Below are 14,696 nucleotides of genomic sequence, written 5' to 3' on the forward strand. Positions count from 1 at the left end.
TTTGGCACTGGATGGTTGGTGGAGCCAGTAAGATAAGAAACAGAGGAAGAGGAAGAACAGCAGGTTGGAGGGAGGAGCATGGAATTGAGGAAGCTGATTGCAGATGTTTAATCTAAAGTACCTGTGGCGTTTCTCGGGCCTGCATCTATAGATGGGGAATGCCAGGATCTCGGGCAGGCAGGGCAGAGGAGCCCACGGAGAAACAGCCGGAGGAGGAGGAGAACCTGGAGACAGGGGTGTCATGGGGCTCGAAGGAGAAACGGGCGTCTAAGAGGAGGGGTGTCAGCAGTGTTAAATCCACTGACAAACATGCACTTTGTATCTGCAAGCCTGTGGCTTTAGAAGTCAGCAAGGTACAACCCTGACCCCAAGAGCCCACGGTCTAGTTGGAAGACAGATGTGAAATTAACGAGAAGCAGTATAAGTGGCGAATAATAAGAAAAACAATACACACCACTTACCATGCGTCAGGCACTGTTCTATATACTCTACATATATGAGCTCCCTGACCCCTCACAACACACCTACTAATCCTCATTTCACAAACAAGAAAACAGACACAGAGAGATGAAGGCACTAGCCCAAGTGCCAGAACCAGGATTCGAACCCATAGTCTGTCAAATCCAGCAACTACATGCAGTGTGGTCATGACGTCTGCCTGCCTGGTTTCAAATGCCAGTTTAAACTCTAGTGCAGGGGTGCCTAACCTTTGGGTACCTTGGATCCCTTGGGCTGTTTGGGGCCCTTTCTCAGAATAAAGCTTTTAAAATATAAATATATAAAATATATTACATATTAAATATATTATATTTATATATTAAGTAACTATATTTTAAATATAAATATCTAAAAAGATACAGGGTTATAAAAAATACTATCAAAATACAGTTAGTAGAATACTTTTAAATAATAAATGTCTTTAAATATTGAGGTGATGATGAAGTGAAAATGATTTTTCAAGATTATCTGTAGCAGCTGTAATCAGTAGAAAATATCTGTGATTTATATTAACGACAACATGCCAAGTACTGCAAATGCAACTGTGGGTTGCTGTCTGCGATTCAGAACTGAAGGAAATGCTGTATTTCAGTTGGAGTTAATGCAAATGAAAACGTGATTTTTTCCCCCACATCCAACGTCATGGGCCCCGTAAGTCTCGTGAACTTTGTGCGGATTCAGTGAGATCAAGATCACCTTGTAAAACTCTTACCCAGTGCCCACTTCATGGAAAGTGCACAATAAATGTTAGCTTGTAAGATGTATAACAGGATATGTGCAATGCATAGTGTGTGGATATATAGTCATTCATTCATTCATCCCTCAGATATCGAGGACAAAAGAAAAATTCCTGTCCTTAGAGTGACGGGCATGTAAACAGACACCTGCACTGCAGTGTGACAAGTTCAGCCACAGAATAGTTTCAGAGGGCTGCCTGGAGAAGGTGACTACAGAGGTGAGTTTTGAAGAAGGCATGCTTTCCTGGCCAACAAGCTAGACATGGGGATTCCTGCCAGAAGTCATGGCATTTTCAAGGGCACGGAGCCATGAAAGTTGCACAGTAAACTCAGGGGACCCTAAGGATTTGGGTATCACCAGAGTGCAGAGAACAAGGAAAGGAGGAACACGAAGGGAAAGGGGCAGGGCCAGGGCACACAGGGTCTTGTGTGCCCCTGGGAGGACGCACAGTGCTCTGGGGACAAGGGGGAATCACTGAAGGTTTCCGAACAGGGAAGTGCTATGAGCCAATGTGGGCTTTAGAAACAGCTTTGGGGGTTGCCAGGACCAAAGAGCTGTTAGGAGGAGCGGGGGAGGCTGGGGGCAGGGAGATCACACAGAGCCAACTGCCATGGTGTCTCAGCCCAAGGTTGTGGCCCTAGAGATGGCAGGAAGGGGATGGCCATGAGAGCCATCTAGGAGGTAAAAGTTTAGAACATGGTGGTCTCTGTACACAGCACCGGCACGATCTTTTCCACAAGCAGATCTGATCAGGCTGGACTATTTGATAAACAGTGTTGGGACAAATGAGAGACCATCTGGAAATAAAGCTGGTCCCTTTAATACCAGGATAAATTCCAAGTGGATAAAAGACTTAAAGGTAAAAAAATAATAATAAAAAATAAATAAGTGGAACTACTAACACAGCAGAAGAAAATATGGGATATATTTTTTATGACGTTGGAGTAGGGAAGGGCCTTCTACCCATGACTCAAAATTCAGATGCTGTAAAATAATAGATACATTACATGGAAATGTAAACCTCCTACCTGGCAAAAATAAATCATGAGCAAAGTTACAAAACAAATGACATAAGTGGGGAAGATATCTGCAGGTCATATCACAAAGGGCCAACTCCTATTTATAAAGAGCTCCCAGGATTTAATTTTGTAAAAAACAAAAACAACAGTGAGAAGAATGAGCACATGAGAGGAACACATAATTCAAGGACAAGGAAATCAAACGCCAATTTAAACATGTAAAAAGAGGCTCAGCCTCACTCAAAGTAAGATAAATTCAAATTAAAACTAGATCAATAAACCATTAGTTTTACCCATCAGATGGGCAAAAAGTGGAAAGGTTGGAAATAAGCCAAAAGCCTCTTTTGGTGAGGCTGTGTGGAAACAGACACTCTTCCACATTGCTAAGGAGCATTTAAATTGGTATAACTTTTCTGAGTTTGGAAATATCCATCAAATTTACAAATGCATATACTCTTTGATTCAGCAATTCCACTTAGGGGGATTTATCCTTTAGACACACTTGCACACCTGCAAAATGGCATAGGTTCAAGGTCGTTCAGTGCAGTGTTATTTATATTAGTGAGAGATTGGAAACAACCTAAATGTCTATCAAGAGGAGATGGGATAAATAAATTACAGTAGAGTGTTGTAGCCTTGTGTTGTGTCTAAAAGCTGCACCACCGAGTTCAAATCCTGGTTCAGCTACTTGCTACCTGAGCATCAGTTTCCTCATCTGTAAAACGGAGATGACAGTAACACCTACCTGAGAGGACTGTGGTGGGGATTCAATGAGTTAATGTATGGGAAGAGCTTGAAACAATGGCACATCACAGTGCTACATAAAGTGTTGCCATTTTTATTACCCTGTATCTTATCATCCACCCAACAGAACACATGCTGCTGTGAATGAGAAAGCTTCCTATGGGCTTACTTGGAAAGCTCTTTAAGACAGTGCTAAGCAAAATAGTAACAGCAACAAAACAGTTGTGTGGTATGCTATTTGGGGATGTGTGTGTTAAGAAGAAAATAAAATATTTTAAAAACTTACTTATATATACAAAAAAAGAGAAATTCTGGGAGGATATGCACAAAACAACAATGGTGGTAACCTGTGGACTTGTTGCTGTGAATGGGGGAAGGGGTGGGAAGGTGTTTTTTCACAGAATGGCTTTCTGTATCTTAGATACAGAGCTATATAAATGAATTACACAAGAAAAGAATCAATAGGAAAAACAAGCTGATGCTATGCCCCTTCTTAAAACTTTCACTGGCTTTCTACAGCTCTTAGAATAAAGGCCAAAGCCCTCCATATCTGCCCCTCAGGCCCAGGGTCATCTGCCCTCCCTCCAGTTCTCCCTCCTGCTGAGGTGCTGGCGTATCTGCCATTTTGTCCAGTTACAAGGGTTCACCTCCCTTAACCCTACACATACCTAGTAAACTCCTACTCATCCTTGAGATCGCAGTTGAAATGTCACTTCCTCAGGGAACTCTCCCCAGAACTTCCATACTAAGTCAGCTTGTTTTGTTCTAGGCTCTCATAAAAGCATGTTCCTTTCCTTCAGAGTACTTAGCTCAGTTCTAACTATACGTCCATTTGTGTGATTACTGAATTCACATCTGGCTCCCCCCACTACATTATGAATTCTATGAGGGAAGGGGTGGGGTCTGATTTTCACTCATCAGGGCCCCCCAATGACTAGCACAGAGGCTAGCAGAAAGAGGGCACGTGTAAATATGTCATATGGTTTGAATGTTTGTGTCCCCCAAAATTCATGTGGTAAAATTATAACCCCCAATGTGAACGTATTATGAGGTGGGGGCTTTGGGAGGTGCTTAGGCCATGAGGGTGAAGCCCTCATGAATGGGATTAGTGCCCTTATAAAAGACACTCTAGAGGGATCCCTCATCCCATCCACCATGTGAGGGCACAGTGAGAAGGAGCCAGCTAGGAACCAGGAAGAGGGGCCTCAGAAGAAGGTGACCATGCTGGTGACTTGATCTCAGAATTCCCAGCCTCCAGAACTGTGAGCAATACATTTCTGTTGTTTAAAAGCTACCCAGTCAGTAGTATCTGGCTATGGCAGCCCAAATGGATGAAGACGTATGTGTTAGATGAATGGATGAAATAGATGCGAGGGTAGGGATGATTCCCAGGTTCTACCTGGGGTGACTGGTGGTGCTACCTGTCAAAAGCCGCAGGAAGAGAAGCAGAGCTGATGGGGAAGATAATGAGTGTGCACAGACAAGATGAGCTTATGATATCTTGACTATCTTGATATGATATCTTGAGTATCAAGCATATCTTGAGTATGCTTGAGATATTCAGGTGGAGATGCTTGAGTTAACAACATGAAAAGGAATCTCCTAAGATTCCGGGCTGCAGAGGGCAATGTGGTGGCCATCGCTGCACAGACTGGTGGCTAAATTGTGTAAGCACGTGAGACCATGCCGGGAGTAGCAGAGCAAGAGGTGAGGCCAGAAGAGAACTCTGGGGGAAATAACAACTCGGAGGACAGAGGAAAAAGAACTTCTGCAGGAGACTTGGGAAGGCATGGCTGGTGAGGTGGGCAAGCCGGGAGAGGCGGGGGATGTTGGAAGCCCTGAGAGAAGAACATTCCAAAAAGGAGTGTTCAACAACATCCAGTGTAGCAAAGAGTGCGGGCAGGATGAAGCCTGAGAGACGGCCATTAGATTTGGTCACACAGTTGTTGGTAATCTTTAGAAGTGCTGTTTCCACGAAGAGGTGGGCAGTGTGGGTAGACATCAGATGGCAACATTCTGATGAATGAAACGTAACTAAAAAGAGGGCTCATCAGATGCAGACAAGAGTCACTCAAAGTTACGTCCTACAAAGTGAGAGAGTGGCATGGACATACATACACTACCACACGTAAAACCGATAGCTAGTGGGAAGCAGCCGCATAGCACAGGGAGATCAGCTGGGTGCTTTGTGACCACCTAGAGGGGTGGGATAGGGAGGGTGGGCGGGAGGGAGACGCAAGAGGGAAGAGATATGGGAACATATGTATATGTATAACTGATTCACTTTGTTATACAGCAGAAACTAACACACCATTGTAAAGCAATTATACTCCAATAAAGATGTTCAAAAAAAAAGTTATGTCCTATTCATGAGGTGATTTCGGGTAGTAAACAGATAAACATTTTGTTTTTAATTTGAACGTTATATATTTAAGGTGTATTAAAATAGATAACCAGTGTACTGAATCCAGGATTTCACAGAGAGTATAAGGCTTCTCTTAAAAACAAATATATCTTAGGGAAAAAAAATCAACAGATCAAATATTACATACATAATAATACAGGTGATTACAATGAATAAGGCAAAACTTATTATGTCCAAAGAACTGAAATTCAGGAAATATTGTTTGGACTATTTTTTAAAGATGCTTAGCTGACAGGGAGGATGAAAGATGGAGTTGTGTGGAGTTAAAGTTTTGTAGAATAGGGAAGACTGAAAAGCCAGTAGTGAAGCATTGAAAATCCAGATAAACAAGGGACTTATTGATGGGATGAGGTTCCAGAGGAGGTGGAAGGGATGCGAGGCAACCACACCAGGGTGTGGGACCAGCCATGTGCAGGAGGAACACCACTCCCTCCTAGACGGGAGGGAGGAACCTAAGGATGGGTGTGGTTAAAGAAGCTTATCAAGTGGAGAGAGGTAGTTGAGGGAAAATTCACATCAGCAAGTCTATTTCCCCAGTCATTTGTTGGGAGAACATCTACTGAAAGTGGCGAGGACTGGAAGTTTGAATAGACTGGACAGGAAGTTTGGGGAGGGCGGTAAAGCTTTCGCATATGACTTCTGAGGGTAGGGTGTGGAGGAGCCGGTGAAAGAAAATAAGTGAGCGATGCTGTTGACAGCACAATTGTGTAACAGAGACCATGGGATTTCTGCAGCCCAAATCTGAGTGATCTGAGAGATTTTCTCAGTAGACCAAGACTGGACACTGGGATTAGACACTAATCCCAGTGGATGGGACAAGGGAGTGAGACAGTCTCAGGAGCTGGTGAAGGGAAAGTTCCAGTAATTGGTCATAGTGGCACAAGCTGACTGGGGAAAAGGGGAGGTTGAAAGGAGTAGATATTTGGGTCAAAGAAAAGGACATAAAGGCTTATGATCTCAGATAGAAGAGCTTTAGTGGAAAGCAAGGGCCAGGTGGCTAAAGGGGATGCAGAAGTCACTGCAATTAAGAAGCCCAAACCTTGAGAAACTGGGGGTGGGATGAGTGCCCCTCACCGGAAGGCTCTCAGGATGCTGGCTAGAGTTGTAATGAAGACAGTGAGAGAGCCATGGGCCAAAGGCATGGCGGGATGTGGGAGAAGTGACCAAGAGGTTTAGGTGGTGGTGGTGGTAGTGAAAAAGAGAGATGGTAGAGGAGAAAGCACTGTCACAGAAGGCAGAGATGGAACAGTGGTCTGGAAGAGACAGTGGACAGCCAGGCGGCACACAGGGCCAAGCGGAGAGAACAGCCTCCATTAAAGGGAGTTTCAGGCAAGAGCTGGGAGGACTTTGTGTTCTGTGAAGAGCTCGGGGGAAGGGTGCAGTTGCCCACGGCCAAAGTCAGAGCTGGGAGGAAAGGAAAGAGAAATAAAGAGCCCGACTGGAGGAAGAAAAGAGCAGTGTGGACAGGGGAGGTCACGTTTACTGTGGTGGTGCCGAAGGGCTGCAGAAATGAGGGGGGAATGAGATTCCCACTCAGCACCCCCCAGGCACCCCCAAACCACAGGAGAAGCGGGACCTTGCCTTTCAGGGAAACAGGGTTCCCGGGCATGGGAGGTACCACAAGGAGAGCTGTCTGGCCTTGGGTAAAAACTCCTGAGCCAGCTATCTCTGGAAAATCACAAGACTTTTTTTTATTAGGGAAGAGAAGCCCCAAACTCTCAGCTTTTTGGTTTTCAGGGAATACTCTTCCCACTGTTCACTCCAGATCCACGCCCCCTCTGCAAGGCCTACATCCAAGGCTCACGTGAAGGTAAAACCAACCTCAGGAAATCCAGATTTTTTTTTTCCTCTATATGCTCATAATTTCCCCTAAGTGAACAGCAGATGACAGCAAAGAGCCGGAAAGGAAGTCACGAGCACACAAGAGCCCAGAAATGGTAAAGCAGGGAAGGCGAACAAGGCTTCGGAAATCCTATCACGCTCTCACAGTTGCACCTGTCACGCTGTATTACACCTCTCTGTCTTCTCTCTCAGACAGGGACTCCCTGTGGAAGGACTGGGCCTTTCTGGTTCATCTCTGATTCCCTAGCACAAATGCTCTGCACATAGTAGGTGTTGAACAAATCCCGGCACACCTCGGAGTTACTGCGGGTTTGGTTGCAGACCACGGCCATAAAGCGAATAGCGCAATAAAGTGAGCCACATGGTTTTTTTGGTTTCCCAGCACATATCAAAGTTACGTTTACATTATACTGTAGTCTATTAAGTGTGCAACAGCATTATGGCTAAAAAACCAAAGTACATACCTTCATTAGAAAATACTTTATTGCTAAAAAATGCTAACCATCCTCTGACAATGCAGGGTTGCCACAAACCTTTAATTTGTAAAAAAACAAAACAAAAACAAAAACAAAACACGATACAGCAAAGTGCAATAAAATGAGGTACGCCTGTCTGTGTTGAGTGACTGGCTGAAGCAGGGTGGGCTGGAGGGCTGATTCCCAGCCTGATGTGGTCAGGAGACACACCTGTCTTTTAGGACAACATGGTGTGTGAGAGAATCAAGGCCAGGCTTTGAATCCAAGCTGTGGGGCAAGGTACCTAACCTTCCTGAGCCTTGATTTTTTTTTTCCCTCTGTAGAAGGAGGATTTTTCACCAGGTTAGCTGTGATGGGGACATACACAAAACATGCCTAGCACAGTATCCTGCACAGAAAACGGTCAACAAAAAGTAGGCATTGATAGTTACACTGTGGTTGCCATTAGTGTTACTACTATTACAGCCTCTTTTCAAGGCCAGGCACCAGACGAGAGGGGAAAGAGTCACTCACAGTAAACAAATAAGTAAACTGGAACTAAGACTCTGGAATCCCTACTTCCTTAGCTCAGTTCCCCCAAACAGTGCAGCAACAGATTCAACAGAAGGCTGCAGTGGAATCAGCCACTTCTAGAAAGTGTAGCTTCCCAGATGGTGAGATTTTTTGAAGAGGCGGGGGACGTAGAGGCTCCTGGGTAATTTCCGTGTCAGACCACTCTGGCTCGGCCAACTGACAGACTTTTATGGCACCTCAGAGCACAGATAGGTTTAACTAACAGCCATGCACATTTGGCCAGAACTTGCATCCCACACCTCAGAAACCAGGAACCATGAGTGGTGGGGCTCTGGAGCCCTGGGACAGCTTCCTGCCTGGTTCCCTTCCGAATGAGTGTATCTCTGAGACTTAACCTATTATTAGGAAGCTATTTCCTGTGCCACAGGGGACAGACCTGAGAAATGGCACAGGTCACCTAGATATTGGAACGTCAGACCTCTCTTAAAGCTCAGTGGGGAAAAAGAGTGTGTTTAGTGCAAATTAAAAGGAAGTGCTCTTTGACAGTGTGCGACCCCAAGTGGCTATACAGGGTAAAGACAGCCTCAAAGAATATTTAGAGACAGGTCCTAAGAAGAGTCCTAACTGACAGAAACCAGGGACCCTTGACTGTAAGTAGACTCCATGGAGAGCAACAGTTCCCATCCTCCAGCATGTCCCCCGGTTGACTGGTCCTTGAGGCTCCCGTGTGCCAGAAGTTCTTAAGATTTGCTAGAATTCCTGAGTTAGAGGAAGCACAACTTCCAAACGACCTCCCAGTGGGTTTTAGGGTCCATGTGGCTTCACGTGATAGAAATGAAACTCTTGCTGCCTGGGGTGAGGTTGGTCTCCCAGAAAAGTCCCAGCAACCAAGATAGAGAGGCTGGTGGCTCTGACTAGAAGAGGATGGCACAGGGCCTTCCGGGAAGGTCAGAACATCGAGAAGGGGGCTCTCACAGCCAGTCTCCCCTTCTCGTTTGTCTCCTACACAGTAGAGGGAGGGGATAATTTAAGGGTCATTGTGAGGTCACAAAGAGATCAGCTTCCTGACCAGGTTGGTGGTCTCTCCCCTCATGATCAAATGAAGATTTTCGATGCTTTGTTTTACATGAAGGTCACTACTCTTTCACCTGCCTCTTCCCTCAATCCCATAATCCCAGTTTCTGGACTTCTTGCCCCTTTCAATACCTTTTTTAGTTCTGAGAGGATGGGTATAATGAGCAAAAGCACAAGGTCCTTCTCTTCTTCTACCCTATGCTGCACACTGAGGCCGGGAGAAGGCACAAGCAGAAGCGAGTGACAGAGTGTGTGAGGCTCCGCAAAAACCCAACGCCACCATGGACGAAGAGCCCGAGGCCTCGGCCCTAGGACAGGCCGTCAGTGGCACCGAGCTCACCCACACAAAGGATGGTTCTGGAAAGCCACCAGGCTCTTTGCGGGCCTCATCTGTGCCTGTTTTCCCACTGCCTGGTGTCTGCACAGACACAGCAAGGCAGCACCTCAAGATCCTGATAGGCACCCAAGAGGTTGTGAGGGCCCCAAACAGAAGGGTGAGGCTAGGTGTCGGGATGGCACAGGGGCGGGGCTTGCTGGCCTTACCTCCTTTCCAGAGCAGGTAGATGGGTACCACGTAGAGCATAACATGCTGAATGTAGTAAATCTCCAATTCAAAGGGGAGCTGTAAGGACAGGAGAGAGAGAGGTGTTTCAGAGCAGGAAGCACTCATTCCAACAGATTCTGAAGTTGAATGCGCTCGCTCCCAAGGACCCACATCTTAGCAACCCCATGCACTTCAACCAGTTCAACTCCCTTCGCAATTAGAGAAAAAAGAATGAAATGAATATACCTATGACCTACGCTGGCATCTTCCAAAGTGTATTTTGCAGAGATGGTACTTGAAAACTGCTCCACTGAGAAAGTTTGGTGAAAAATTTAAGAAACGTTACCTACAATCTATCCCCTTGGAGATTCACCATGTATATTAGTGGTAGATTAAGGACCTGTGGGGTCTGTGCAAAGAAGAAGGCTGCTTGGGCTTCTCTGGTGGCACAGTGGTTGAGAGTCCACCTGCCGATGCAGGGGACGTGGGTTCGTGCCCCGGTCTGGGAAGATCCCACATGCCGTGGAGCGGCTGGGCCCGTGAGCCATGGCCGCTGAGCCTGCGCGTCCGGAGCCTGTGCTCCACAACGGGAGAGGCCCCAACAGTGAGAGGCCCGCATACCGCCAAAAAAAAAAAAAAAGAAAAAAAAAAAACGCTGCTTAACACTGTTTATCCAAATAAGTGTGGCCCAAACTTATTTAGCCAGTGCCTTTGTAAAAAAATAGCACTTAATGTTCTGCAGAAATATACTTGAAGAAACACAAGCTTGCGTCACTTCCTGCTCCTGGTGAGTAGCTGATGGACTACTTAAAAGCTCATTTCTCATTTGACATGAAGAACATATGGGGTAGGATTTATTATTCCCATTTTGCAGATTAAAAAAAATTGATTGCCAGGTCTGGTTAGGTCTAGATCCAAGAATAAGAGTTTCTCCACTGGATACTTGGGGTCAGTCCAGGGTTAGCCCTAATTTTGGGTGAAGACCAAGCAGCTGGGCCAGTTCTGGCGTGGCTTGCCAAGAAGAATGTCCCCACCCTCCTTCCATCCAACGTGCCCACTCATTCACTCCTGTTTCCCATCTCTCTCAAAATGGAAGCTCTAAATTACCAAAGCAGAGCGCGCTTTCAACCTGGCACGGGGACCGTGCTGCAGCGCTTGGCAGTGGGGGGAGAGTGGAAACAGCTGAGCGTCTAACTCAATTTTGGGAAAAGAACTGCAGCTGCTGGCAAGAGGCCTGGCCTCCGGGGCTTACACAGCCCTACACAGACACACACACACAGATACACAGACGCACACCCACACACCTCCCCCCCCACACTGCCAAGGGGAAGCCCAGAGAAACAAGGACACCCAGGGCAAGGGTCAGCTGCCTCACTGTGCCCAGCAGGGTGAGCGCAGAACCAAACCTGTGAGCTCATGAGAGGACCCAGTTCTGGGCTCCCGACACCCAGGAACCCAAGGGCCCAAACCAAAAGATGGCACAGCTCCCAGAATGGGAGCTGAGATGACTGCAGACCCTGGACAGAGTCACCGGTTTGGCTCTTGAAAATAAAAACCCACGCAGAAGGAAAATTTCCCAAGGACCCAGATGATGCTTGACTATTAGTTTATGCTCGCAGAAGGAAATGTAAAATCCCAGAAAGAGAAATGAGGTTGCAAGCGTCTCTGTAGACCTCGCTGGAGTAGCTTTAAGGGGTCATGGGGTTTCACAGTGGAGGAAACCACCAGCAGGAGGTAACTTTGGAGGCCTGAGAGGCCCACGGGGACCCTCAGAGTAACGTGGTCTGGGACCACTCTACTATCTTAAATTAACTGACTGGACTGCGGTCACACAGAAAGCAGACAAGAAGGCAAAGGTCTCGGGAAGGCTCAGCTCTCTGGCGCCTAAGGGACTAGACCTCTCCTTGAAACGGGGCCTGGGGACCCAGGCTGCTCTCCCACAGCAGGGAGCAGAGAACTGGGCTCACCCGGGTCCCAGCCAGGTCCCCAAGCAGTATCCCCCTTGCTGAAGTCTCAGACTCCAGCCACTATTTACCCACCTAGACTCACGGTGCCCACTTGCTTTCCCTTCCCTCACAGCCCTTCTAGAAAGCAAACTCCCCACCAGGCAGGTCCAGGGAGGCAGTTCAGCATTGCGGCCCCAAGCAAGGACTTTCAAGTCTGCCAAATTCCTATTCTAGATTTGATTCTGTCCATTAATATCCCCGTGGCCTCGGGCAAGTCACTTAACCTCTCCATCCCAGTTTTGGCACCAGTAAAATTAAAACAGTTACGCTGTTATAAGATTGCTGTAAAAACATTTTAAAAAAATTTTACTAAAACAAACATTTGTAGAATCCTTATTGCACGCCAGGAACTATTAAGCATTTTGTTAACTATCAGTTCACCTATTAATTCACCTGTACTGTTCCCATTAACTCCACTTTACAGATGAGAAACTGAGGCACAGAGAAGTTAGATAACTTACCCAAGGGCACACGCCTCACCTGGTGACAGAGCCAGGATTCAAACCCAGGCAGTCTGGCTCTAGAGTTTATACTCTTAGCTTGTACCCTCCCCTACCCCATGCCCCGCTCCTTCCCTCCCACAAAATCCTGACACCTGGGAGATGCGCAGGGGAGATGCGCAGTGGAGCTGAGCCCCTGTTAACAAGGGAAGTGGTAACAGAAGCACATTAGCAACAACAGGATCAGCAATTGCCCTCCACCTGGGGACTGGGCCCAGTTCCTCCCTGTTTACATGATCCCCGCCCTCACAGTGGCCAAGCTTGGCCTGCAATACAGGTCTCTCAGCTCCCACCGGGACTCTGGAGGCACCTCAGTCACAGATCTCAGCTGGGGTGGCCAGGAGACGGGCCCCATCAGCAGCGTCTTTCCTCTGAGGGCGGCCTCTCCCCATATTCCAAGAGTTCTCTACCTCAGAAGGATACAGAGAGTGTTCAACTAGGTGTGGGCATCGCTGACAGCTAAGGCCAGGGAGAGGAAGGGAAAGGGATGAAGGAGAAGGAGGGCAATATAAGAAAACCACACAAGTGGCAGGGAAGGGAGCTGAACGCGAGCAAGAACCTACCAGTGGACATTTAATAACAAAGAATATTTAGAAGGTACTTATGTACCACGCATTGCGTTAAATACTTTCATGTGTCTTATCTCACTTAATTATTGCAAGATACCCGTTCCATAAACACTATCTGTAAAGTGTCTTACTTCCCCCAGAAGAAGTTCCACTTGGCTAATTCGTCTCTGCCCTCCAGAACGCGCGCATCTGGAACTCGAGTCTAATGTACATATCTGGGCTCCTTTTCAGCTGGGGGATTCCCGAGGCTTTAGACAGAAAGTCCTACATCACTGCAATTGAAAGCCAAAGGCAATAAAAACATTTTAAGCTACATAAGTCATAACTTCCTTCCCACGTCCAAGTCAACATCTTTTTTCAGAATCAAAAGAGTAGACTGGTAAAGTTCTCCAGGCCTCTGGAATCAGACTGGCTGAAATATGAAGCACACAGGTTCCATCCATGGCGAGATCCCCGACCTCCTTCCTACCGACCCTCCGCCCTCTGACAGCCACACCACCACACTCTGCTGTGAAGACCGCCTATCCCAGTGTGCCCTATGTCCCTGGTTACTTCCGTTACCATGAGAAGCCCAAGACTCCCAGGTCCCCGCCCAACAGCTGAACTCTAACCTCCATATGGCTCTCTACAAGCCCGAATCTGAGACCGCCTTCCACTGCTCCCCAACACTGGAAACCCTTCCCCTCTATCCTCTGGAACCCACTATCATTTGAAAAATCCCCTCCATCTTCAAACTCTTCTCTGAGTGGTCCCTTGACCTTCTTAATTTGATGAAAACCTGGTCACCCCTCTGAGGACACAGCTATCCCTACAGCCCTCTCAAGTGGTGGGTGCTTTCCCTCCCATGTCACCTTGTACCCCTGGGCCAGGAGGGGTCCTGTCTGCCCCTCAATGCTGTCTCCTTCCTAACTGCTGCCCTGATGTGAACCTTATGTTGTCAGTCCCTCCCACCCGCTACTCTCCTTGTAGAATTCTGGACCCTCCCTGTCACTGCCATCCAACATGCCTTTGTCGAAATTCCCGTGTTTTCAATATTTAGCACACACCGGTTTCTAATGCCTTGAACTCCATTCCCCGCGAGGGTCTCACCTCCATCTCACCTCAGCCCTTTATCCCCAGGTCATACCTGTCCTGCCAACACCTCCAACGCTTCCATAAACTCTGTCATGCACCCCACTCTCCAACCACCACCTCCTATCTACCCAATCACTCTGCGCCCCTCACATCTCGACTAATAAACCTCCACCTTCACTAGGACCCACATCTCCTGACCCTCCACTGTTTTGCTGGCCCTCACCTACCTCATGTCCTCACTTCTATACTTGCCCATCACTCCCTTCCATACATTTTCAACCCTTTTCCGTGCCTCTACCATGCAAGTAAGCACGGCTGGAGAAAAACGTGAAGCTATGCTGTTAACCCTTGAAATTCATGACTGCAAACTTTGAGCGGGCCCTTAATGCGACCTTATAATCCAACTACATTCAAGTCCGTTCACTCTCCTCTCTCCTGGACGACTCCTATCACTATTTCACAACTTCTCCTGTGTTCCTCAAACGTTCCCCCATCCTCCCCCTCGGCTGGTGGCATGGCTTTCTAGTTCATTGGGGAAAAGGGGGCAACCGGAAGAGAACATCAACAAGCTCCCACCTCCACATCGCCCTCCTCCCTGCACCGTCCCCACCCATGCTGCTGGCTAAGGCTAGTCCCCATTCTTGCACTAGATCTACTCGGGGATGCACCACCAG

The 14,696-nt window shown here is 47.3% G+C and overlaps 1 protein-coding gene across 2 annotated transcripts in view; it reads right to left on the reverse strand.

Annotated features, from left to right (window-relative positions):
- The window catches only part of TMEM164 (transmembrane protein 164), a 161,611-nt gene that overhangs the window by 19,826 nt on the left and 127,089 nt on the right, over positions 1-14,696 (reverse strand). For both annotated transcript variants that reach the window (XM_060087410.1, XM_060087409.1), the window contains one exon: positions 9,873-9,951. In XM_060087410.1, coding sequence (XP_059943393.1) covers positions 9,873-9,951 — 79 coding nt within the window. The remainder of the gene's footprint in view (positions 1-9,872; positions 9,952-14,696) is intronic.

Source organism: Mesoplodon densirostris, chromosome X, assembly GCF_025265405.1.
Source record: "Mesoplodon densirostris isolate mMesDen1 chromosome X, mMesDen1 primary haplotype, whole genome shotgun sequence".
In the NCBI taxonomy this organism is placed as follows: Eukaryota; Metazoa; Chordata; class Mammalia; order Artiodactyla; family Ziphiidae; genus Mesoplodon; species Mesoplodon densirostris.